A 27,633-nucleotide genomic window follows, 5' to 3' on the forward strand; every position below is an offset into this window, starting at 1 on the left:
CTGTTGCTATTTGAGAACTTTGCGTTTTGAAAAGAGGGTGTTGTGAGTTTGCATAGTATGTTTAATACTTAAAAACGAAAGTTAGTTATAATCAAATATAATCAATTATATTCTTGTATAACCCACAATGAAAATGCTTCATATTTTAGGTTTTCTATAGTTACAGTATAAACAAAACAAAATGGTTTGTTTAGGTTGAGTTTTCTTCCTCTCCTCTGGCAGCAGTCCACAGGGAGGGGGGGGGCTTCACACTGAGGAGACACATTAAGAGGCCAAAGAAAGTTCATGTCCTTTTCACCCTAACATGAGAGGAGGAGTTTTGTTTTTTGGGGTTTTCGATCCAGTTTTTTTAGCATAAAGAGACTGGTTTTTTGAGAGAGCGAGAGAGAGGGGGGTTGACCCCTGGTAGACTCTCTCCCGGTAGGCTGTGTGCTTCAGAGCTGGGTTAATAGCTCTCGGTAAGGTCCTGCCAGACGGGGTAAATATCTCTCGAATGTATTGGTTGTTGGCTGAGTGGAATGATTTGATGAGAGATGTGTGTATGAACATTATAAATACCGCGACCTGTGGGGAAATCTTGTCCCCCGAATTTTGCGGACAGGTATGGGTTTTTGAGTGTTAATCCGCCGTCTGTGTCGGAAAAAACGGTATGAAACTGATGTGAATTGAGTTGGTGAAATGAAAAAGTTGAATGCGCTTTTTATTGTCACCGGTCTTTTTACGAGGAAATACCTCTAAATTCTATCGGGAGAATTTTAAAATGTCACAACTGAAATGGGCAGTTGGAATTAAAACATTTTGGTAATAAATGTAAGACTGTGAATTAAAGTTTCATTTGAACATGATCACAGCACGGTTTTTTGTTAGGATGATTATAATGTTGTGAGAGAGAAGGTAAAAACCCTGTATTAGTTTGGACCTATTTTTCTTCAAATAAACTGAATCCCACCTGTTGGATTGGGATCCTTTAAAATACACCTGTGCCCTCCTCTCCTGCTTCCAAGGTAAGATTGCACCCTGCCACACACACTTAGGTAGGAGCACACTCCATTTACTGATATCAAAATCCTTCGGGATCGCTTAAACAGATTAAAAAAGAGTTGTCTGAATTGAAACAGCAGTTAATTGAAACCTTGGTTCTTCGGGAAGTTAGTAGAGGTGAGATCTTGCTGACGTTGGTGGATCTGAGCCAAGCCGCAAACTTACATAGACTCAATAACTTCGGAAAGGTCAATTATAGGTCAGAATAATTTACCGGAATAAATTATCAGGACCACCAAAAACTCTAAACAATATGTACCTTTCCTCGTATTGATCTGGTCTATGAAGCCTCGTTTTGTTGGCAGCAGTGAACATCAGATACACATTAGAGTTCAAATATGTTGGAGCTTTACTCCCAAGGGAATGTGTAAGGTGGTCTCCCCCTTAAACCTACCGTCCAATGCACCCTCCTCGGAGAAAAGACAGGTAAGTTCCTTAGTGAAAATAGAAATATGGCCTAGTTATCATATTGATTGGACGGATCGATATTTTTTTTCTTTTTAAGACAAAAGCATTTACAAAACAAGTTGCCAAATGAAAACTAGTTATTATACTTATATTAAGAAATATTTTACATATATATTCTACTTGTTATAGAATTCACTTAAGTACTGCACACGTAGTTGTATAATTGTATTGTTACTTCTACTTCACAACACACAGAGGGAAATATTGTACCTTTTTCTCCACCACATAATAGCATTTATTCATAGTACCTTACTACTAACTTCACACTAAAGTCACAAGGAGCAGGTATTGCTTATGCACTTCCCTGATTATACTATTAGTTCTCTATATGTTTAGTGTGACCCCTTTAGATACAAAGCAGTGTGAACCTTTTTTTACATTTCAGGGTTTTAAGCAGTTCAACAAAAGAGACATTTCCGCATTAAATGACTAGTTAGTTTGATTTAGATAATTGTTTAAAGCCCCAATATGTCAAATAATTCGATTTTAGATATTCATATACTCATACCGGTCATGCATTATGAAATGTATGATGAAAGTTGCCTTTCAAAACAAAACAGCTAAAGTAAACTTGCAGCAGCAGATTCCCCATTCTCCGCCTGATGCCTCAGGGTAACTGCTCAATGGCATAGGAGAGCTCCATGAGTCTGCCGTTAGCCACCCATCGTTCACTGTTCCAGGAACCCATCATAGATCATAAGCCCTGCTGAGTCGCAAGCATTATATTAGAGCCAGAGTGGTGAAAAAAATGCTCATCAAATCTTCCTTTTACACTTCCTTTTAATGGAAAATGATATTCCTTGAATTCTGTCTCCAGCAGACATCAAGTCTTACTCAGAATGTTTTTTTTTACAGATATGTGCAAATGTCCAGATCCCAAAGGCAGGAAAATACCACTCATCTAAACCATCACCCACACTGTGAGGATTTCAACTTCTGTCTGTTACACTTTTCTTGACATTACTCAAAAACATTATGACCCAGATAAAGAGTTTCTGACAGATTTTATATTTTTGGAAATGCACCAAAATAAATCATCAGTGTGCATACACTTCACCAGGCTATCACATAAACATTGCACATTCATCTGTTTGTGATGGACTAACCCTAACCCTTTAACCCTAAATAGAAGACAATTAACCATCTTCCTATTGGTTAAAATGTATAGCATAAACAGTTAAACAATTGCTAAATTGGAAACACATTCACTTATGGATTGTATGGAGGAATAAGTAGAAAGTAATGCATCTTCATTTAGCAGGAAAACTCCTAGCAGCCATGAAAACTTGAAAGCACATACAGTATGAAACATTCTGCTCACTTGGTGGTTGTGCTTTGATCTTGCCAGAAGTCAAATCTCAGTAAACATATTGAAATGGTGCCATCTTCTGTCGAAGCAATGCCTCTGCAGCACTTGATCCTTACATTTTTTATTAGAGTTGTTTAGATGTAATGTTCATAATGAGTGCATGATGGTGGTACACTGTATATACATTTTACTTAAGGAAGAGTTAACATTTCATCAAAAGTGAAGTATTTTCAGTGATATAACAAATAGCATTAGTAAATATGAATGGGTTGACAATACTACATCCTGTTACATTTTTCATAAACAACTGTTTCACCATTCTTTAACTTTCTAATGAGAATATTTCTGTGGTCACTGCATTAAAAAAAAACTAGCCAAATATAGGATACATGTGTAGATTCCTTAGTCATAAAAGCTAACTTTATTCTAATAAAATGTTGACCATTAAACATTATAAAGGTATCATTCTACGATATTGATGTGTAATAATGCCAGCCCCATTATAAAATGCTTTGCATTTTGTAAAAGGGGCATCTCTTAATTACCAATGTGCTGCCTGGCTGCAATTATATACATTCAACTATGCCGGTATGCAAGCAGCTGTTATGGTAGCTATTGGTGTCAGTGCTAATCTTCTCCAAAGGTGGCGCTGTATCTAATTTATGCCTGACTGGCCCTTTAACTCTGACGTTTCAGTTTTCCTTGGTTTTCCTCCACGTTGGCCGCACATGCGCAGAGTGCGATTACCTGCTATCAGAGGCGAACTAGGAAGTCTGGCACTGTCTGGATGTCAGGCTAAACTGAAACAATATACATCGCCGCAGGATAGTGGTCAACTGCTAGTCCATTGTTAGCTACTTTGGCGTGACAAGATGTTTAAAAAGCTCAAGCAGAGGATAAACGAGGAGCAGTCACCGCAGAGGAATGCGCTGTCACCACAGCAGGCCCAGGTTGGTTGTTGTGTTAGTGGGAGCTAACATGCTAGGCTAACATATTTACATTGCTGAGGTGCTAGCTCAGGATTCAGGAATATATATAATATTACGTATTTGGTCTATGCCTCGAAACCAAATGTTGAGTAATATCGAATTGACATAACTCAATAAGCTGTTAACTTGTGTTCATTCATATTCTCAGTTGAACCCTTTGCTTTATTCTAAATGTTAGCCCCACGCTAAATTCTTTAGCTGCCTGACTTAGCTGTCATCAATAGCTGCTAGTAAGGTGCGTTCAAGAACACTCGTAACTGGTTAATCTCGTTATCATGTACACACAAACGACAGCAGCCTGCTAACTGAGAGCTTTGTTGTACTCTAAACATTATTCATGAAGAGACACTGAGACGTATGGGCGTGTCGGTGTTAGGTTGCTTGTATTGGCTGCAAACGGATGTCAGCTGTATTTGACACATGCAAACCCGGGCAGCACCAACCACTAGACTAGAGCAACTAGAATTAAACGCAGTAGTTAAAGGACGCCATGGTTAGAAACACTGCTACTAAGCTGTTTTCTGCTCGGTATTAATTGTTATTTCCTGTATACTTCATTGGTTAATCATAACCCTGCTAATCAGTTTGAAAGTGTCCTCATTTGGCACTGTACTTTGTCAATGATTGGCATATATTGATTTAATCGTTTAGCTATTCCTGTTTATTATACATATATGTTTTAGCATATTTGAAGGTCCATTGTAGGCTTAAACCCAGGTATCAGTGTTGTTTGATAAACCTGATTTGTAGCTGTATGATTATTGTAACTGGAATTTATGACCACTATTTTATAAGTGTGTTCAAATTGCCTCATTCGCCTTATTACACAGTGCCTTTTATTGATAACTTTGTTTTAATGATTTAGGCTTCCTTCAATGCGATTTGGCCCTTATTCAGAGCCTACATCAATGTGGTACTTGTTGCTGTGTTTGTAGTTCATGACAATTAATGCCAGAAGCAAAATGGGTGCGGTATCATAGGAAAATAAATCATAGGAGTAGAGTAGGCAAACAACAGTGTTTTAATCTACCATTACATTCGATGTCAGTTGTCAAAAGACTTGGTTTCTCAAAACAATATCAGAATAAAAAAAGGATAGACAGGTTCTGATTGTGTGTCATTTGGGCAGAGAGATATTGCTTTTGTAATACAAATACTGTTTGTTATATTTTTGACAGACGGGCAGCGGAGAGCGGCGCAGCAGTCAAACCCCGCCGCTCCATCACGATGGCTCCCCCTCTCCCAGTGACAGAGAGGTGAGCATGGGGTCAACCTTTGATCTTTATATATGTTTAATATTTTGAAGCTCAAACTGCAGCCTGCTAAAATGTTGTGTTCTCTCCCCAGCTTTTAGTCTTATTTTCAATACAGAGAAATGTTCCTGTCAGTCATGTGTTTGTTATGCTTTTCCTCCCCCCAATAACTAACCAGTCCCCTTTTTGATCGCTGTGCCAAGTGAGCGCAAATCGGTGACTTTCAGTTTTCAAATAGTGTAGGCTTATAATTTTCACAATCCCATCATCTACTCCGAAATTCAATAATCTCAAAGCTCTCTCGCAGGCTGGTCATAATGTGTGCATATTATTGCGTAGATTTATTCCCTAAGCACATTTCCTAAATCATAGCTATTCAATTTTCTTCAGGCAACAGATTGTCACCGCAAGGTCCTTATGATTTCATGAACACGCACAAGCTGTATTAACATCGTGATAACTGGTGTTGTAGAGCATTCAGCACGATGATGTCATCACACACAGGTATGGTCTGTTCCCTCCATTTATCTGTGTGTATAGTCACATGGGACAATGGAGTTGAAATGTAAATACAATTCTGGGCATTTTGAGTTTTCTTCTTTTAAAGGCATGTGGCAATTTCTTATAATGTTGTATTTCAAATTAAATATCAAACAATATAAAATAGATCATTGTATTGCATAACATAATTATTTCTTTCTTTAGTATACTGCCAAAAGAGTTGCTCATTTAGAGACATTGGGAAGAGCATTGTAATGGTGAAGGGTAGACCATATTTCAGCATGAGTATGAATAATTGATGTTTTCTCCCTCAGTGTTTTTCTTTCCCCGGCGATTTGTTGCAGTATTTTTCTCCTGGAGATATGGGCAAGTTTATGCTTCTTTGATTCCTGAGACAGATCGGCAATTAGGTACCGACCTTGACTGTAAGACTTATGACGCAACATGGGGTTAATCCATTTAAAGTGTAGACATGGCTGTTTAATCTTCAGATACAAAAAAGGGCTTCATTTCTCAGTCATTACACATGTTCTACATTTCAACACCGCAGACTCCGAACTAGAATAGTGACAGTGCCCCTTTCAGTCAGGTTTCCGTACTCTTTATTCCGTATCCTTTGGAGGCACAGTGCTGGTGTAACTCAGGCCCAACAAAGCCTACATTTAGCAGCTTCAAATCATTGCAGCATCTTTTTTCACCTCGCACATCTTTAACACTTTGACATCTCTGGAAATGTATGTTACTCAACTATAAGAGGCAGATTTAGCCTATCATTTCCCAACATCAAAACTCATACAGAGCTGTCAAACTGTTATTCATTACATTAATGTTGATTGAGTGTTTCACTTTCCCACTTATTTTTCTCTCTTCCCATGTCGTCTCTCACTCTCTGTCTTTCTCTCTATCCATCCCACTCTCTCTGTCTTTCTCTCTATCCATCCCACTCTCTCTGTCTTTCTCTCTATCCATCCCAGTCTCTCTCGGCCAGCCCTGCCTAGGAAGTCTGGCTACACACTCCCTTCAACGCTATTTCACACTCATGGTGTTGTTTTTTCTCATTGCTCTCTGTGTTCCTCTCCTTTCCCCCACCTTTCGTCCCGTAACTGCACTGACGGGGTCAGCTGCTGGCCGGGATGATAGCAGAGCCCGCTTTTCTATCTGAGTATACTATCTTTGCTCTGGACCATTCAAAACGACCCAATACGGCCCAGGTAGCCAGTGTGGTGAGTGTGTCCTCACTTCATGCCTCTTCCTCCTCCTCCTCCTCCTCCTCCTCCTCATCTTCCTCCTCCTCCTCCTCCTCCCTCCCGTCTCCGTGCCTTTTTGGGGGAATCGGTAGAGGACTGTGGCCCAAATAGGGACAGCTTGTTCCCTACTCTCTGTCTCCTGTTTCCTTTGGATTTAGCAACAAGAAGGCATCTCATATCTAGTCTAACCCTGCATCTAATGGGCGTTTTGGTTTCTATTGTGGTATAGAAGCTTGTGTGCTTTCCGCCATATGTTGGTTTATTGCCCTTCCTTTCAGTTCCTATTATCTGTTATAGAATTGAATATTGCCCGATTGTCCTCAGGTATCCTTAGTTGCTTGCCTTATAGACCCTCAGCACCCTGTTATGTTGCCTGATGGTCTTTTTCCCTTCTCCCCTACAAGTCTGTTTATTTGGAGGATTGCCGTTTTCATTTCACAAGCTGCGGCAGGCTTTCAAGGCAGCTGAAATGTTAAATTGCCGGTAGCTTATCCAAATAAACAAACAGATCGGAAGACCTTTCTAGATGTGCTGGTGGAGCTCAAAAACTAGATGGTGTGAGTGTTTATTTGTGGAGGCAGTAAGAAGACTAGAAGAAAACAACATGCATCATTTGTGTTATAAAAAATATATTAAATGCATACAGCAAAATCATTTTGCTAACCCATTGTATGTCTATTTAAATCTATGTTTAAGTCTATGATATAATATATGTAATGTGAACATATTTAGTTTGATGTAAGTAGATATTTGTGTCCTACTAATTTAACTAATTTGTGTAAAGAGAGTTTCATTTGTTTTCATCAGTTCCTGTAATGAACGTCTAGTTTACAGCTCTTTAAAATGAGGTTAGTTGAAGTTGTTAATAAAGTGGAGCAGATAAGCGAGTATATGAAAAGCATTACACTTCCTCCAGTGTTTATTTAAAACATAACGTTTATTTTCAGACCAGGAGGAACTTGTGATAGTGGAGCAGATACTTAGAGAAGGTTGTTTGTATTGTTATTATCCAGTTCATTTAGTATTTCATTTGAGCCTTAGATATTTATTATAAAATCAATGGACAGCTTGGGCATACTGTTAAAGTGGGTCAATTGAACTCTTGTAAAGTTTTCCTTTTTGTGACAACCTATTCTTCAGATAACAGTAGGTTATAATAATGCGTAGCAGCTACAGTTGTAATTATCATCTCTTGTACTAATACCACAAATATCTCAAATCCATCTCAACATTCTTGTCATGTTCCATCTACACGTCTCATTCAAAGGTGTCTGAAGAAAGAAAGTCATCCCATCAAACTATCTCATGTAGTCACTTTCTGTTTTCACCAAAGAACATTTACATTTCATTCTCGAGGTAAAAACTAGTTTTGCCGGCTGTGTTTGTCCTTTGAGAAGAGCCACTATTCAAGAAGTCAAGGAGTCTCTTGGAATGATGTTTGTTTGGCTCTCGCAGTCGCAATTACTATTGTGAATGACAGGATTTTGGATTCAGAACCACATTTGTTGTCTGTTTGGACGTGCAGTACTGAAACACAGTAGAGGCACTAAACTCTGTGTTAGTGCAGAGTAGACACGCATGGTGAAACAGTCAGTAAGTATTGTTTGCTATCCTTTACTTCTGTTCATTCACGCGAACCTGTGAGAATATAATAAACAATCTAATTTATATGAATATTTTAAAGCGCAGTTTTTCTCCTGACACCCTCATTCAGCAACTGAGATGTACTCATTATAGCAGTCTTCTGTGATGTGTGCAAAGCAACAACGATGAACTAAACCTTACATTGTGCAGCCCTAACGCAGAAACAAAATTATGCAGAACAATACAAATAAATGTAATCCTTTTTAAACCTCAAAACCCCCCTCAACAATTGTGGCATATTAATCTAAAACAGATCCTGGAAGTGACTAACATCTCATTACAAACTTTTCCACAAGAAACAGGACGGAAATGTGTTTCACAGTAATCCAGAGGAAGGAGTAGGAGAACACTTTCTTACTCGCTGCTTCTAACAAGACAACTAAACCTACCGAGCTGCTACATATTGACTCTCCTGTAATACAGCTGCACACGGCTGCAAAGCATCTTAATTCAAATACCAGCTCTCCTTCTTGTCTTTTAACTGTTTGTTTGTTCTGACCTCATGGCTGCTCTGTAGTCCAGTTTTAACCCTTTTTGTTTAATGTTCCGTAGAGATGCCTTCTTTTATGTATTTAACCCCTCTGTTTTTTCCAAGTTGCATGAGGGTACCCATTGCCCCTGCATTGCTCACAGCAATACTAATATTGCTCCCTCCAGAGTAATCAGGGAGAGCCAAGCTGGGTTTGGATGACTAACTGGCCCAGGTCAAGTGCACTGGCACAGTTTATCTTTTGCTCATAATATCTTTATCACTGCAGAGCATCCCTAAAGGACCAGCGAGATCTCCCAGAGGTAGCATCAACGGGGATGGAAGCGCTTCTCCTCAAGTACGTTTATTACCCAATATATCATTCTACCTCCTATGTGATCTCGATAATGTTACTCTTTGTTTAAAATGAGCTTTGTATGTAACTTCTTGATCTTTCCAACAGAGAGAGGAGACGCCGTCATTTGCCCAGAAGCTGCAGTTAAGAGTCCCCTCGATGGAGTCGTTGATTCGTGGTGGTGCCAGCCGGGCAGAAAACCTGTTCCGCTCTCCTTCCAAAGAGAGTCTGGTCCGAAGCTCGTCGCGCGAGTCCCTGACACCTTTGGGAGAAAACGACTCCCCGGGCGCCCCTTCGTATGACCCGCCCTCGGACATTGAGAGTGAGGCTGAGGAGCCACCAGGAAGTGCAGAGCCCCTTTCCAAAGAGCAGTTGTTCCACCGACTGCACCGAGTGGAGATGAGCCTCGGGAAGTACAGAGGGAAGTACTCCGAGGTGAGAGGCACACAGAGACCAGCTCCTTTAAAGCTCACCTATTTCAATTATATATATATATCATAGGGCCATATCTATACAAAACGTGTCTCTGAAGTGTTTTGCTCAAAATACCAAACAGATTGTAGCCATGCCTCATACTCCTCTATTTCAGCCCTGATTCTGGGTCCGCAGCTTTAAATGTAACCGAGCTGCTGCTTGCCACGCCCCTTTGGGCTCTGTGGGCGGAACGTTACCAGGAGTTCAACGTAAAGCCAGCTCACATTTTAGTAATGTCGTCGTGACGCATCAGATCTGGATCAAGTCCATTGTACCCCCGTTTTTAGAAATGTGGGTAAGGTGGAAAAGAGAGAGGGTTGTATTTTTGGACACTTTGTGAGTCTCCTTAAACACCGGGGACACATATTTATGAATAAAAGACATTAAAAAGTGCATTTTGCATAATAGGTGACCTTTAAAATCCAAATGAGAAGTTTGTAAGCCTGTTGAAGTGCATAAGTAAATATATATTTGATGTATCCTCATCACGATTTCCCTCTCTTTCTCTCTTTTTTTACTTTCTACCACTTCTTAACCACACAGCTGGTTATTGCATACCGAACGGTGCAACGAGAAAAAGAGAAAACTCAGGTAATTTCTTTCAACTACCATGTTGGCTTATTTTTTATATTTTTCGAAAAAGGTTTTCTCAGAGGACGCATGTAGCATCCTGAACTCATCATATGTTCTTTTCTGTTCTCCTCCCCCTCAGGTCATCCTCAGTCAGTGTCAAGATAAATCTCTCCGCAGGATAGGAGAGCTGCGGGAGGTACGGCCATATGTCATGAATGTTGTTGTCTCTCGAGGTCAGTATGTGTCTCTTTGTGATCAAATATTTACGCACGAGTGAACATATTGAATGATCTCTAGGAGCTTCAAATGGACCAGCAGGCCAAGAAACACCTACAGGAAGAGTTTGACACTGCGCTGGAGGAGAAAGACCAGATGATCACTGTTCTCCAAACACAGGTGTGTGAACATGCACAGATATGTTTTTCTCAAGACTGCAGCTTTCAGTATTAATCATTGTGGCTAAAATGATTCCCTCTAACTATATTCTACGATATACAGACATTTCTGTGTTAATTATGTTTGTATTATATTATTATTTCGTTTTCAAAATATCAGGGTTAAGTCAATACATGTGTATCACTCAAAGTTGGGCAGATATTTATTCTTAACCTATACAATACATATGCATTTCCAAATGTTACTTTAATAAAACCTATTTTGACTGATCCATTAGACCAACTCAAATATACAACATTAAATTGCCACTGTCAACGTTACTGCAGTGATCAATTAAACATTTTGGAATTATTCATCTTAGCAGTACTTCTTGTTATTATATATTACATTAAACCTTTGAGACTGGATCAATGTTTCTTGTGCAGAACACAAACAAATAAATGAAGAATGCCTGAAATAATACAAAATGTTGGGCTTCAACCCAAGTATTATTTCTGTAACTGTAGTTTTTGCTCGGTTTGTAACAGGTTTCTCTGTTGAAGAAACGATCTGTGCCACCTGGGGGTGACGTCCCTCAATCTGAAGATGCAGACTCAACCTCTTCCACACAAAGTCCTCTGAAGGAGCAACGAGAAGGGCCTGAGGTCACTGAGGGTAAGCACATGTTTTAATGTATATTTGTAAATTGGTTGAGAGCAAAGCAAAACATGAACTTACTGGTTCTGTCATTTCTATTTAGCTGTTATTCTTTAACCGGTGCATTTTATTGTCTGAACAGGAGAGGGCAACAGTGATCCAACCAAACTCATGGAGGCTCTGCAGAAGAGAGTGACCCGGCAGGAGAACCTGCTGCAGAAGTGCAAAGAAGTGATGCGAACACACAAGGAGCGCAGCGTCGCGCTGGGCACCGAGAACGAGACGCTGCAGGAGAGGCTGCAGGAGCTGGAGAAGATCAAGGTGCATAACCTGTGCTCAACAGCAGCAATACTAGTGTCACTGTCGTCGTACTTTCATATCTGGACATTGAACTATACATTTTAGATAATATTCTCATTCTAACTTTTATTTTCAAAGTAAAAAGCAATTTTCTTAGGACAGCCACTCACAAAAAATTGTTTTGGTAGTAAACTGTAATTATGAAGCAATTTGATTAAAACGAGGCTGGGCTGCACATGACTGTACTGTGTGCTTCGAGAAATTAATTAATAGAGTCTTTACGGTCCACTGATATTGCGACTCAATTATCTCAGTGACGCAGTTGATATCTGCGGTTCTCAGAGTCCGAACATCTGAATTTTCCAGCACAGCTCCAGGGCGAGGGTTCATGTCAGCATGACACGACTGAACCGTTGTTTTCATTGATTTCAAAACATTTAGCTTTCAGTCGGTATGCTTGGCTTGTTTTGCTTTTCCATGGCTGCACTGATGTGTTGCAGCGGCTGATAACAAATGTTTGTCGCTACAAAGACAAAATGATAATAGACAGCTTGTCTGCGATATGTTCATTGACTTGCTTTCATTTTTGCCATAGCTTTTGTGTTGAATTTTCCGGCTGTTTGGGAATACGTGGGCCTTTTCCTGTGTCAGGAAAAGCAGAGGTTAACAGGCGTTTAGCCCTCTTAAGCAGCATGAAGGCATCCGGGAACTGCTGGGCTCATCCCCTGCCTCACAAATATAAAACAAACCATCTGTCTACGATTCCAGATTTTCAGCTCAGAGGATTTTTTAATTTAATATATACAGTCTTGTTGACAGAGTATTGCATGCTGTATTAGCATGGTTTTGTATTTTTATAGTAAAATGATACATTTTGAAGATTGTTCAATTGTTCCTGTGGCACACATGGATCAAATAAAGACATCCCAGCATTTCCTGTTTAGTAACTCATGGTTACACAGCGGTGCCACAGACAGCTACTACAGGCCTGGGCTGTCATTTAGGTCGACTTGTTGGTTTAGCTGGGCTTGTGTACACGCTGGTTGTTTTGCTTTTGGTGAGGCATCATGGGTGGTGCAGCAAACATGTCATTTTGAAGTTATCCGACCAAAGGACAAACAGGATATGACTCAAATAAATCTGAAAAGGTCCTTTTTAAAAGATTAGATTTGTAATTTTGTGAACTGTTTTATGTTTTTAGGAACTGCACAAAACAGAGAAGACTAAGTTGATCACTCAACTGCGGGATGCCAAGAACCATGTTGAGCAGCTGGAGCAGGACAAGGTGAGTGAGAGGTTTTTTAAGCTTTAGTCACCTCTTGATTGACGGGCCTGAAGATTCGGACATGACATGTTTTTTCACTCTGCCACGGAGCAAGAAGTCGGACACCTTGAAGTCCCATCTTGTTTCTCTTAACCTTTGACCTCAGCTCTGCAGGATGGGCAGCAGCTCATGAGATCTGTGTGAGGAATGCTGAAACCACTTAAAGTCAAAAACCATTCCTGATACTTGAGAATGAGTTGGGGTGTAAAATACAGAGATAGTACTAATCAAATAAATGTCAGTGTCAACTCATTTGCTCAAACCATACATTTAAAAGGTTTTTCTTTCATGGGTCGCTGACTTTAGGGGATGGTTATCGCTGAGACAAAGCGGCAGATGCACGAGACCCTGGAAATGAAAGAAGAAGAGGTCGCACAGCTCCGCTCCAGGGTCCATCAGGCTACTGCCCAGAAAGAAGAACTACAGGAGCAGAAGGAGAAGGCAGAGAAATCAGGTAAGGAATCCACTCCTGTAAGTGTACATGTAAAGGTTTTCTGTGGCTATGTTTATGATGTTTTTTATTTGTATTTTCTCAAAGCTTTTGAAGAACTGGAGCGGGCGCTGGGTGTAGCTCAGAAGGCGGAGGAGGCCCGTAAACAGCTGCAGGTTCAGCTGGAGGAGCAGGTGAAGGAGGTGGAGAGGGCCGGAGAGGAGGAGAGGAAGAGTCTGCAGCAGGAACTAACCCGAGTCAAACAGGAAGTCGTCACCATCATGAAGGTCAGGAAGTGACCTCTGCTGTATACTCTATCTAGTATATTAATATTACTGGCATTACTCTGAGTTGGTTATTTTGGTTGTGTATGCCTGAATATGACACGTTATTTTATAGAAGCTAAGTAGTAACATTGCCTCACCATTTCAAGTGTTTACATGAGAATGGAAAATGGGATAGCGGAAACAGTTTTCTGTTCATATTTACAATGTTTGTTTTGTTGTGAAATGTCTTTAAAAACACAGAAATGCTTTATGATCATCAATATCTTTAGAAATCATCGGAGGAAACGGTGGCCAATTTGGAACAACTCCACAGGGAAGCTTTGGCTGCTAAAGAAGAAGAGATGAGTGCCAGAGTCAACAAAGCCGTGGTATGTCCCAAAGGTTTTAAGTCATTTAATTTCACAACATAATCAAGTAAATGCAATTTAAAAACATGTGTTTTTAGGAGCAGTGCAAAGAGGAGTTTGATCAGCTGGGCAGCGAGCGGGAGCAGCAGACCTCTCTGGCTCTGGAGGATGTGGAGCTGCAGAAGACGGCTCTGAGGAATGAAGCTGACAACAAGGTTAGAGAGATTCAGTCGGAGCTGGAAGCTGCACGAACCGTGAGTAGTTTTTTATCAGTCAATTAGAAAACAAGTTGTTCATTGGATAATATTGGACCATTTAGTTAGGGATTCGTTGAGGCTCAAATCTTTGTTCGTGGCCATGTTAATGAATTCAGTGAAATGGCATTAATATTATCTGCGTCATGTTTTTAGTTATTTGGCACAACAGGAACACACACACACACACACACACACACACACACACACGCACACACGCACACACTCAAACATTCAATATTAATCGTACTTGAAAAACTCAAATGTACCAGGTAATGAATAATAATGAATGTTTTTACTTATAACTCGCATAACCCACAACTCATAGTATTCATTTTTATAATTTTTCAAGTTATTTCACATAAGAAGTGCTATTATAGTGTTTAAATGTATTCAGTTCATTCCCACTGTGATTCTTCTAATATCTTAATAAGTGAAAACAGTTTTTGACGACTGTAACTGCCGCGAGAATGATCCAACAGCCTACTTGTATGTGATTTCAGAGAGTGTTGGAGCTGGAGAGCTCTCTGGAGAAGATCTCAGAAGACGGCTCTAGTCTGTCTCAAGAACTTTCCAGTCAGATAGAGAAGCTGAAGGACAAACACAAAGGGCAAATCTCTGCATTAAAGGAGAAGCACCAGAAGCAGCTGGAAAAACACAAGGACACCCAGCAGAGTAACGCTGCTCTTGAGGAACTCAAAGAAAAGCACAGAGTTGCATTGGAGTCCCTTCTGAAAGAGAAAGAGCTGCAGTTCCAAGCACACGTTGAAGACATGAACCAGAAGACTTTGGAGAAGCTGGATTCAAAGCAGGCCGAGCTGGAGGCAGTGACCGCTGAACTCTCTGAGGCTCTGAAGAGTAGACAGCTTCTGGAGGAGACGTTGGTGGCAGCCGAAGATGCTAACGGTTCCGCTCAACGGGAACATGAGAAGAAGTTTGAAAATCATGTGAAAAAGCACAATTCAGAGCTTGCAAAAATCAAGAAGGAGCACGAGAAGTCTCTTGGAGGAATTGAGAAAACTCTGAAGCAGGAACTCAACGCGTCGAGGATCGTTCTGACAGAGAAGGAAAAGGAAATGACAGACCTCATCCTGAGAGAAAAAACACTACGGGAAGAATCTCAATCCACTGTACAAAACTTAAATGCCAAAGTTAAGGAATTGGAGGAGCTGAAGCAATGTTTATCACAAGCCCAGGTGGAGAGTTTGAGCCTAAAGGACTCTGACGCACAGCTCCGTAAGATGTCAGAGGACCTTGATCAGTGTAAGAAGGATTTGACAGACTTGGAGCATCAGTTGGAAGTAGCAAAGAATGATAGTCAACAGAAAGAGAACTCTCTTCAAGAACTAGAGCAGCAGTTCCAACAGACCAAAAAAGAGCTCTCGGAGCAGGAGAAATCATTTAGTGCAGAACTGAGCGCTAAGCAGGAGGAGCAAGCTCGCCTCCGGAAGCAGCTGGATGATGAGAAAGCTGCCCTCCAGAAGAAGATGCAAAACACTATCACTGAGATGGAAGCTAAGCTGAAATCCCAGGAAACAAAAATGGAAAAGTTCAAAAACAAGGCCAAAGAGATGCATGAAAGCTACAAGAAAAAGATTCAGCAGCATGAAGAGACCATGAAGACGGAGCTTGCAAAGAAGGACAAGGAGCTTAAGCAGACAGAGCAACAAGTGCAGGAGAAGATTGTTGCGATGTCCCAGAAAAGTTCCCAAGGCCTCAGCAGTGCCATGTCGGAGCTGCAGGCCAACCACAAGGAAGAAGTGGAGAAGCTCCATGAGACCCACAAGCACGGCGTTGGAGAGCTGGAGCGTCGCCTGCAGGACAAGTTGGGACAGCAGGAGGAAGAGTTAACTGAGAAGCACTCTCAAATACTGCAGGAGAAGGCTCAGGAACTGGAGGAAATATCTCAGCGACTCAGCCGAGGCAAAGAAGAGAGCGAGCAAGCGTCACGTCAAATACAAGATCTGAAGGAGGAGCTGGCAATTCGACAAACCACCGTGCAGAAGCTTCAAGAAGAGCTCAACGAAGCAGCGGTTAAGCTTGAGGGCTTGTCTCAGGGTGAGGCGTTACTCAGAGAGCAAACGGAGACAGTGGAGAGGAACCTCAGCCAGGCTCTGAACGAGAGAAACTCCCTTCAGGACAAGCTCAGCGCCATGAAGGAGGAGAGCAAAGAGAAGTTAAAGGCCTTGTCGGGGAAGCTGAAGGAAGCAGAGAAGCAGCGTAAAGCACTGGAAGGCTCCAGGAGTAAGGAAAGCCAAGACATGCAGAGTCAATTTGAGGAGACTGCCACTCAACTACAAGCCAAGGAAGCAGAGTTCCAGCAGCAGTTAAGTGTGATCAGAAACCAAATGGAGCATCACTGTAAGGACATTCAGTCTAAAGTGGAGAGTGGATCCAATGAACTGGGTCACAGAGTGGAGTGCCGGTTGAACGAGCTGAAGGACAGACTGCTGTGTAGTCAGAAAAACGTAGCCAATCTCAAAAACGTCATCCTCACTAAAGTAGATAGAATTTGCACTTTAGAGGAGACTCTCCGGCAGCATGCGGAGGACAATAAGAACCTATGCATTTCATTAGAACAGATGACCGCTCAGGTAAACGCTCACACGGAGCACGTCAACGCCTTAACGCACGAGAAAGAGGATCACTCGCAGTCCATCAGCGAGAAAGCTCTGAGAATCCAGGAGCTGAGTGAAGCGAACCGACTCATATCAGAAAGCATGAAAGCCAACGAGTCGCATATCAGTAACCTGGAAAGCATCACCAGTGACTTGAAAAAGCAGCTGGCGAGTAGCATAAAAGAGAAGGAGGAAGCCATAACTCAGCTGAACCAGCAGTATGAAGAGGAGAGGCAACAGGCCGCCGCACAAAGGCAGGAGACCATTGAGAGATTAGAGCAGGAGAGAAAGTCTGCCTCAGAGCAGGCGGATGCACTCAGGAACAGCTTGTCTGAGCATGAGACGAAGTTCACCCAGAATGACATCACTATCACATCTCTGCAGACCAGGCTCGATGAGCTGGAGCACGAAATCGCCGAAAAGAACCAAGCCCTGCAAAGGCTGACGGCAAGCATCGACAGTCAGTCCATCAGCAAGTCTGAGATGGACCAGGTGCTGAGTGAGAAGGAGCAGACGCTCAGCGGGCTCTCCTCGGAGCTGGAGAGCTGCATCAGTCAGCTGGGCGAGCTTCAGCAGCAGTTGGCCTTAAAGACGAGAGAGTGCGAACAACTCACAGCCGACCTCCGACAGCAACACAGCCTCAGCGAGAAAGAGAAGAGAGAGCTGGTGGAGCAGCTGCAGCACAGCCAGATGCAGTGCACTCAGAATGGGAATCTGGAGCAGGAGACGGCGGAGAAACTCCGCTCCCTCCAGGAGGACAACCAAAAGTGCAAACTCACGCTCGACGCTCAAAGGGAGGAATTTGAAAAGGTGAAGGAGGAGATTATCAAGAGCAAAGAGGTGAGTGTGAAGGCTGCTGAGGAGAAGCTGACCGCGGAGAGCGCTCGGAAGGTCTCTGAGCTGAAGAAGAAAGCCGAGCAGAAAATCAGTCAGATTAAGAAACAGCTAACCTCGCAGCTGGAGGAGAAGGAGCAGGTCATAAAGGTTCTTCAGAGTAGCCTGGAGGAAATCAAGAGCAGCGAAGCGACCGGCAAACGACACACGGAGACGTTGGAAGAGAAGACGACAACTCTGGAGGAAGCTCTCGTCAAGCTTAAGGAAGAGCAGGAGAAAGAACTCAAAGTGATTCTGAGTAATGAGAGGCTGGAGAAAGAAAAGTCTTTAGAAGAATTGAACATTTTGTATGAAGAGAAGCTGTCCTCACTCCAGAGGGATGCGGCGCAGCAAGGGGAGCTCAAAGACACTGAAACGGCGCTACAGGAAGTCGAGGCCAAGCTGAAGGAAGCAGAGGAGCAGCGCGGAAACCTTTTAGCGGAAGTCGATCGCCTGAAAGAAGAAATATGTCAGAAAGATTCCCAGCTTGATGAACATCAGGCAACGATTAAGCAGATCCAAAACCCATCAGGACCTGAGGTGAAGGTGGAGTGCAGCAGCTTGCAGCAAAGCAGCAGCGCGATGCACGCTGAGACGGAAGACCGCTCTGCAGCGCAGGACACTGAGGCTCTGGACTCGCTCAAGAACAATCTGAAAAAGGTGAAGAATGAGAAAGAGCAACTCCACAAGGACTTCGTCAGCCTGCAGAAAGACATCCGCATTCTGAGGAAGGAGCACGAGAAGGACCTGGAGTGCATGAAGAAAGAGCTGTTGCAAGAGAATGAGAACAAGTTGAAGTGAGTACACGATGTTAAATTGATAATGACAACTTAAACATCAAATACAAATAACCTCAATAATAATTTCATACATTTCCTTTGCTCTCTATTCTGATAGGCTGGAGTTGGAAGATGTGGAGATGAAGCAAAATTCTGCCATCAAGCAGCTGATGCGGGAGTTCAACACGCAGATGTCTTTGAAAGAGAGGGAGCTTACTACAGGAGTGAAGGAGGCCATCGGTGAGGCGGGAGAAGATACATCATGAAATCAAACGCTGTGATGTTAAACATGCAGAATCACCATTCGTCTCTATTGTAGTGGAATCATTTCAATATGCGGTCTAATTATTGTTGAAGGCAGCCATGATTGACTTTCATGTCCAACAGTAGAAGTTCTGACTAAATGGAAACAGGATGCACTTTCTTAAAGGGGCCCTACTATGCCAGTTTTGAGGTTTCAGTATTGCTTTAATGTTCAAAGAAAGCTCTTTCTCAGAGCCCAGTCTGCTGTGATTGGTTAGCTAGCCAATAGAAGCGCAAGTGTTACTTAGTGATGTCATTACGTTGCAGAAGTAAACAAAGGAGTCCAATGGAGGCGTTAAAGCCAGCGGGTTGGGGGGGGGGGGGAACTCCCTCTGGCTTTAACTTTGGTATTTTAGGCTTTGCAGACCATGTACATGCACACAAACCTATATAACACACTACGGTAAAGGGAAAGCCCCAAAAAGCACAATAGGGCCTCTTTCATCTCGACACCGGCTGAGCTAAATGAATGGATCGTTACTTTTGGATACAGTGCTGAAGTGCCATGTTCCCTCGTTTCCTCTTCGGTTAAAGTGTGTCACATTCCATGTGGGATGTGACCGAGCGGTTTGGAATGAACTCGATTTTTTTTTTGAGGTGCTAACTCTGGCTTCTCTCCCTTCCCTTGACACAGAGAAGGCCCAGACTGTGGAGGCGGAGCTCCTCAGCAGCCACAGTGAGGAGGCCAGCCAGCTGAGGAAGGTGATCGCCCAGAAGGAGGATGATTTGCACAGAACTGTAAAGAAATATGAAGAGGTTTTACAGGTACTTTGAAAGGATGAAGCCCAAAAGCGTTTTTATACTCAAACAAGACCACATTTAATAAAGTAAGTTCACCATGGAAAGGAAATGAACCCCACCCACCATTTGGAAGCTATCAGTCGGGCAGTTGGCAGGCTCCTCCGCTCTTAGTCTAAAGCAGAGGTTCCTGTCCTTTTTTGTAAGATCTGCCCCAAAGCACTGGATGAACTCAAAGACCCCTTTATGGACACACCAGCCATCAGGTTACAAATGTCTCTTTCTCAGTAGATTTTTTAATATAATTTAATCATTAATAATATGCAAAAAATGTGTATTGTAATATACAACTTAGTCACAGAAGGTGGTTTTTTCACATGTTATTCTTTGCTTTAAACCAACTTCTTCATCTAGTATACTGTACTTTTACATAATGTAACAATCATAATTCATTAATATTCGTTTAGTCTTTAAGCTCCTTATAGATGTAACTGTCTTTCTGAACTTTTATTTGGTAGCTACTTAAAACCACTTATCTCCCAACATAATTAAGGTGGGAGGTCTGAAAGAAGTCAGCGAGTAATTTCCCCGACATACTTGAGTTGTGATGCAGAGATGAAAGACAGGAAATGACTCAGCGGTTTTTCTTTCTTTCTCCTCGTTCAGAGTCGAGAGGATGAGATGGGCGAGCGAGTGTGGCAGGTTCAGAAAGAACTGGAGGAGTTGCAAGCAAAGGGCCCCGACACTGCTGAGGTACAAACACACTGAACACATCCTCAAGGTCGAACATCTGCCATCGCTGTCACAACTCCTTGATGTATTGGGAGCATTTTCATTTACACAGATGTAGAAAATCATACCTGCAGCCATTAAACATGAGGCTGGAGGTTTAGATTAATTCTATATAGCGATGCTGTTGAAATCATCAGCCATTGTGAAGTCTCTTCTCCTTCTCCTCTGGGAAAAGGCTGTCTGGATGCATTACTACTTTTTGAATGACAACCTAATCCAGACACATTTGTATGTCTGTACCACGAGGCCCTTTCTGATATCTTATTATTTGAAAGTTCACATCCAGGTTAACCTTCTCGCCAGTTGTCGGCTATCTTTTCCTCCGTCTAGCTTTAGAATTGAAGGATTCCGCCTCATAGCTTAGGGATGATTTCTCGATCACTTTGCTCTGATCAGTCCCTCGCTCCGGTTGTGTGGCTGCTCTCCAAAGCGCGCCGGATGCTGTGAAGCTCGTTTGAATCACTCAGGAATGTTCCCCTCGGAAAACCGAGAGAGATTGTGAGGCAGCAGCCAGCCTCGATCCCTGTTCTCAATTATCATCACACGGGGTGATTCTTGGCCTTAGGTTGATACTACAGCAATACTCACGGGCTGTGTGTGTGTGTTGGGAAGAGGCCAGAAAGTACTCCATTGAGATGCTTTACCCAGGTGTTGAGGTGCCATGAGACCCCTGCGCTGATTCTTCTACCTTTACACCGTGTCCACATACACACAAAAAGGAAGAGTTATGCTGCTGCTCTCTCTGCGGCATGGTTCCCTAGTGAGGTAATAACTTTATGGGAGGATTGTATGAGTTCATGCTCAGGGAGGCCTTTCCTCACTACGGGCCTCACAAACCATTCTTCATTCAGACAGAGGGTCAGTGGGTCTCTACCTAGAGACAGCAGAAGTCAGGGTGTCTGCGGGGTCTTAAAAAGTATTAAAAGTTGATAAATCAATTTAGCGAAAATGAAGGCTATTAAAAAGTATTAAACGGCATTTTCCAAGGTATTACATTTTGTAGCTTGTTTTCAATAAGTATATAAATTCTCCAAAGAGGTTGTATTCTAAAGTGTGCCTGAATGTAATCATTGCGTAGGTGTGTAGTGTGATTCTGTGTAGTTTATTGATGGCATCCTGTTGGATTGGACGTCATCTGAACAGGACATCGCACGCTCACTGCTTGAAAGTGCGCGAAGGTCCGTTTGCGCCGGTTGTTAAACAACATCGTTATGGGGAAATGCAAGTCTGCGTCCAAACGGTTGGAAGATAAGGAGGAAGGACAATTAATACTGTATAGTCAATGTGAGGTGAAGTGTCGCCAATGTAACCGGTTAAAACTCGAAGTGGCGATGAGGTCTTAAAATGTATGGAAAGGGTCTTAAAAAAGGTCTTAAAAGGTTTGACATCTGACTTCAGGATTCCTGCATAGACCCTGGAAGTACAAGTCCAGTGCAGACTGTCAGTGCAGATCTAATTGGGCTCCAGCAGTTCTTTATTATACTCTGCATTCAAAAGGCAAAGTATGAATTGTTACAAAAAAATGTGAATCCCAGAAGACCAAATGTGTTTTTGTCCATCTCTCAGGGTTTCTGACTTATTTGACCTGTATGTGACTCTTTAGAAAACATTACTCAAACAGGGCAACATTTACTATTTATTTTAAAACTATTTTCAGGTGTATTATTATTACAGATGCCGTGCACCCACAAGTATTGTGTGTTGAGGTTGAGTCAAAAATAGAGTACAGTGCCCGTGTTTAATGTAATGTAGGAACATGTGTGGCTCATAGGTTTGTTCTTAAAGTAAAGAGACAATAACGGACCACAGAGGAATAATATTTATATTGGATCAACGTATTTGGTCTCTTAACAGTAGAACAAATATAGAATAGCAGAATTCTTGTTCTTTCAAGGTGAACTTGAACATAGAGATAGATATTAATGTTGTTAAAGTTACTACACTTACTGTATATCCTTTTCATTATTTTGTAACACATTTTTTCTTCTTTGATTGGGCACAGATGAGCGCTGAAGAACTACAGGTATGTTTTCTGTCTCCAGTATCAATGGTTTTACTATTTTAAGAACACATTTAAATGCAATGTAATGTAATGTAATGTAAACATTTAGGATTGATGGACACATACTGCATTGAATGACTAGTTTCACCCTAAACCTTCCCGTTCTCACCAACATGAATGTTTCTCCTTCTCTACCCCAGGCTCAGCTAGCCGAGAAGACGACTCTGCTGAGCGAGGCTCGGCTGAAGGAGCAGGGCTTCGTTGAGAGGGTAAGTGTCCGGCTTGGTGCTCTTCGCAGGGACAAGGGAACACCATATCCCATGCAGAGTATTCCCAGGATTCTGTGGCCTCCAGCAACGGAGCTACTGCTCTTCTGCCGCATAAACTTAATAACAAAGTACATCTGTTTACATTTGGTTTAACCCTATAAACAATCACAGCAACGCCTCCCGCAGTCTTTCTCACACACATCATCATTCTGACAAACATCGCCATGGGGATGATCAACAAAATGTTAAGCTTATGTCCCACGCAACAATTAGGCTAATGCATAGAATTAACCCACTGGGGTCACAGCTATTTTCTTTCATTATTCATCTGTGCATGCGTGTGTTTTCTCCACGGTAGATCCACTCGCTCGAGGACAAGATCAAATGTTTCCCCCGAAACACTGTTGTAACTCATCTGGGGAGCACATACAAAGGTAATGTTAACACCATGAAGCACTTTGTTCTGCTGCTGGAGCAAACGTTCTTTTAGAAGCCATGCAAAATGCTTAAACACAATGCAGTATCATGGGGAGAATTCATACACTGCAAGCACCTGCAGTGTAAGAATAACTCTTACACTGCAGATTGTAACAGTTTTTTAACATATACAGTGAAGGAAATAATGATTTGATCCCTTGCAGATTTGCAAAGTTTGCCCACTTATAAAGAAATAACTTATTCTTATTTGCCACATTTAAATGCAAATCAATTTTTATCTTTTACATAATGTCAATTTCAGTTTTTTCTTACTCTCACTGTTAAAATAAACATACCATTAAAGTTATTGACTGTTCATGTCTTTGTAAGTGGGTAAACTTACAAAATCGGCAAGGGATGAAATAATGGTTTCCTTCACTGTAACATATGATGATACGTATTTTGTGTTGACATAGGAAAGTTATATTTATTGTCCCCATTGGCTAACTGTTCTGTACTTAGTTGTTGATTTAGTTTTCCAGCCTCCTCTTCATGAACTACAAATGTGACAAGAGAGGCAGATCTTAAAAAGTCTATCCTTCTGAGGACATGTAGCCAGCTAAGTGTGATTTCAGGCTTACTGGTTCACACGAGAGCTGCGGTTATAATTAGGGTTTGGTTAAGGTTAGAGTAAGGGTTAGGGCTAGACACATAAGTGCTGTGGTCGAGGTTGGGGTAAGCCTCTGGGTGCTGACTGTAAGTCAATGCTATATTCCCAAGTAAATCATAAACCGAAGGTGGTGTGAGAGAGAGAGTGAATCCGACCCTCGTCTCAGAGCTTCCCTGCTGTGTCATAAAGAGAATCTGCTGTCAGACGGGGGGCCGGGGAAGAAGCCTTCTTTGGATTTAATGGGTTTTCCACGTTTTGGTGTTAGGGTTTCCCACACAGGTCCCTGCCCCACACAGACTTCTAAAAACCTCTACTCTCCTGTGTGTCAAAGAATAGATTTCAAAATACTGCTGCTGGTTTATAAAGCACTGAATGGTTTAGGCCCAAAATACATTTCTGACCTCCTGCTAAATTATGAACCATCCAGATCTCTCAGGTCTTCAGGGACTGGTCAGCTTTCTGTCCCCAGAGTCAGAACTAAACATGGTAAAGCAGCGTTCAGTTATTATGCTCCAAATATCTGGAACAAACTCCCAGAAACCTGCAGGTCCGCTGCAACTCTGACTACTTTTAAATCCAGGCTGAAGACTTTTCTTTTTGTCGCTGCTTTTAATTGAACTATTCATATCTTAGACTGCACTGTAACTTTTATCCATGTACTTTTTCTTTTAATGTTTAATTGAACTATTTACATCTTAGACTGCACTGTAACTTTTATCCATATATTTTTTTATTTTAATGTTTATTTTATTATCTTTTATTTTTAATGACTGATTTTAAATACCATTTTCTTAATGTCTTTCGTTTTTTGTAAAGCACTTTGAATTGCCTTGTGTTGAAAGGTGCTATATAAATAAACTTGCCTTACTTCTAATACACGTTTATATCCAACCTAATACCTATTCTGTCCTGAATTACCTTTGGATTACAGTCATTATGAATCTGTTAAGCCTTAAATTACAGAGAGGGCTGATCAGAGGGCTGTTTATGTTTGTTTTGATGTGGGATAAGACAGTAGGATCCGCTGGGTCAACATGGGGTCAGGAGGAAGGAGGCTAAGGGATTTATTGGTGACCCATTAGCTCACCCAAGAGATCAAAGAGTTATGTGCTCTCTTCTCTATCACCTTTTTCCTGTCCTCTAATCAAACTGTCTCTCTTGGCGGACACAGAGAAATGTATATTGTCTGAATGATCTTCCAGATTACAGAAAGAGTGGGTGGGTGTTCTTTGGTAGAGGCTAACTAAGTGTTACCAGCCCTAACCATACTGTAACAGTTTCCCATTCAGAGTGTTTTAAAGGGATATTAACCTTATAGCTTTGGGCGTGGGAGTTCATGCTTTTACACAGCTGGTAATATCATGCTGAGTCTCGCCATTTTTTCCAGTGCTTTTAAAAGAACCTACCTTTGCATAATAATATTTGTATCTTGTTGCTTACACAAACATAATGCTTTGAGTTGTCGGGGGTTTTCTTTGTGTCAAAACTCAGCTGTGAGTGTTTGACATTGAGTATATGATTGTATGCTAGTCTTAAAAAACAAGAGATCCACTTTACTCGAGCAGAAATTCTCTTAAGATATATTATTTATTTTTACAGAGTGACAAAATGTTGCCTTAACACATTGTCACCTGAAAGTAATATGACCTGAGAGGCTTTAAGATAGGGAAGTGAAATATCATTTGAATATGACAGTTAATTATTTAAGTGCATTCTAGTGCCTGGTCAGGTTTCAGATCATTTAATGGCTTTTTTTCTTTTCTTCACAGAACCTGTATACAACAGCGGCGAGCCTACTGAGATGGAGTACCTGAGGAAGGTGTTGTTTGAATACATGATGGGACGGGAAACAAAGGTATGCTTTTTATTTCCTTACAGTATTATATTAAAAAAACATCAAGATAAGATAAGACTTTATTTATCCCGAAGGAAATTGTTGTGCCAGAGTAACAAAATACAATAAACACAATAAACACAGCAGCACAACAGCAAAACTGTAACCTAAAAGTGCAGCAAAAAGAGCAATGAAACATCTACAGACAACATGAAGCATAGAAACATTGATGGTCACACAATCAATGCAATTATTAGCAGTATTTAGTAGTTAGTAGTGCAAAAAATAAAACGTAGTGGCAGTTACGTAATTGCACGTTATCATAGCATTATTAATAATACTAATTACTGCCAAGTAATTGTTCTATTTTTCTTATTTGCATCAATCCCAAACTATTTAAATCATAATTGAAGTGTTCTCACGTTGCAAGTTTTTACCTCATACCTTAAAATGTGATTTGCTTTGAGGTTTAAATTGCAAAGATGACCCTAATCATTAAAATAATAACTTATAACATTAAAAACAAGACTGTAAGCGTTAAACCCAATGACCTCTATCCAAAAAAACTAACACCTGAGACCATTTAGGAAGCCGTATAAAAGTCATGTTGTGTCCAGTCTTTTTGTGTCAAATTAACAATATAATCCTAATTAACAGTGCAGTTGACATGGCCCTAAAGTCAGCGGGGTTTTCCCTGCTCCTCAGCAAACATTCAGTCTTTATGGCAACATGGCTGGCCTCCGCAGTGTGGAGGATGTCCCCCAGGCTGCCTGCTAGCACACACATCATGCATGACGCCGATTTGCCATTTAGAGACATGCTGGCCTTGTTTAGCGTTGGTTGAGCGGTTTCCTCCAACAGCCCTGTTTCTGATTATCCCTTGTGTTTATGGGGTAATGCATGCACCCTGGCAGATGGGCCTGGAGTTGATTTTTGTTGGGATTCAAAGAACAAGCTTGATTTCTTTGGATCTTGTTGTCAAACGCGGGGGGTAAGTGTGTGGTGTTTGTAAAAAGGGATATTGAAAATTGCACGAACAACACATCATGGGACACTTTAAAAAAAAAAAAAAGGCAGTTAAGTTATTTTATATTTGCTTCTTATCCACAGACGATGGCCAAAGTGATTACCTCCATGCTCAAGTTTCCTCCAGACCAAGCGCAAAAGGTTTTGGAAAAAGAAGACACTAAAGCGATGGTGAGCACATTTGCCTGCTTTCATAAGACTAAAGTCCCCTAAAAACATATGACATACAATTCCTTTTGATGATTGCACAGTTAATTGATAACTTATCTGTCTCTCCACAGCCTTGGTTAGGATTAAACGTCTGAATAAATAAGGGTATTAATGGATTCAAATCTGCTGCTGCTGCTGCTGCTGCTGCTGCTGCTGCTGCTGAATGGACGGACTGACATGGACTTGATGGAGCACTTCTCTCTGCATTTCTTGTCATTGTATGTATGTATTTTATGTGTTTGAGCACACTGGGGCATAAGTGTGGTGTGTGTGTCTGTTGCAGTACGTGTGAATATATCTAAAAGTTACGAGGGAATAAGAGAATATGCCCGAAACACAAATCTTTCACTATTCTAATTTTACTATGATATTAAGTCTGTTAATTTATATGTTTTTAGATGAAGTAAAATTGATTCCTTTTTATTTTAGAATGTGTTTATACAGATTGGCTTGTGCAATAAATGATATCATTATCTTGTATTTGATGCTGACAGGTCAGTTGATTTATAGGTTTCTGTGTTGTGCTGTTGTCTGATCAACTTCCTCTGTAAAAGTGTCATCGACCCTTTAACTGTGCACTCGCTCCACATTAAGATATATCTGGACCTTGTTTGTTTAACACAGCTTTTCTATGCTTTATATTTTGTCACTACACTGACATAAAGACACAAAATCACAAACTGTAAATTGTTCTATGATACTTAAGACTGTAATATATAGGGCACTATATGATGAATTGCTATACATTTTCAGACTAACAAATTAAATCCTATTTACAGAACATCTTTTGTCACTCCTTTTATCT

The 27,633-nt window shown here is 41.3% G+C and overlaps 1 protein-coding gene across 3 annotated transcripts; it reads left to right on the plus strand.

The window, feature by feature from the left end:
- The first annotated feature begins 3,551 nt into the window (after positions 1–3,551).
- Positions 3,552–27,609, plus strand: golga4 (golgin A4). Of its 3 annotated transcripts, none has more exons than XM_034209651.1 (25): positions 3,552–3,768; positions 4,986–5,063; positions 6,683–6,784; positions 9,211–9,279; positions 9,385–9,711; positions 10,294–10,341; positions 10,463–10,519; positions 10,621–10,719; positions 11,247–11,373; positions 11,498–11,676; positions 12,857–12,940; positions 13,286–13,433; positions 13,518–13,696; positions 13,966–14,064; positions 14,142–14,297; positions 14,801–18,585; positions 18,686–18,807; positions 19,505–19,635; positions 20,275–20,361; positions 22,403–22,423; positions 22,603–22,671; positions 23,030–23,105; positions 25,528–25,613; positions 26,703–26,789; positions 26,900–27,609. In XM_034209651.1, exons 1-25 carry the CDS (start codon positions 3,691–3,693, stop codon positions 26,921–26,923), a joined length of 6,318 nt encoding a protein of 2,105 aa, XP_034065542.1. In that variant the 5' UTR covers positions 3,552–3,690; the 3' UTR covers positions 26,924–27,609. The 3 variants fall into 3 exon arrangements, with proteins under 3 accessions (XP_034065542.1, XP_034065543.1, XP_034065544.1); XM_034209652.1 differs by having other exon boundaries at positions 11,262–11,373; XM_034209653.1 differs by lacking the exon at positions 6,683–6,784.
- The last annotated feature ends 24 nt before the right edge of the window (positions 27,610–27,633 follow it).

Source organism: Gymnodraco acuticeps, unplaced genomic scaffold, assembly GCF_902827175.1.
Source record: "Gymnodraco acuticeps unplaced genomic scaffold, fGymAcu1.1, whole genome shotgun sequence".
In the NCBI taxonomy this organism is placed as follows: Eukaryota; Metazoa; Chordata; class Actinopteri; order Perciformes; family Bathydraconidae; genus Gymnodraco; species Gymnodraco acuticeps.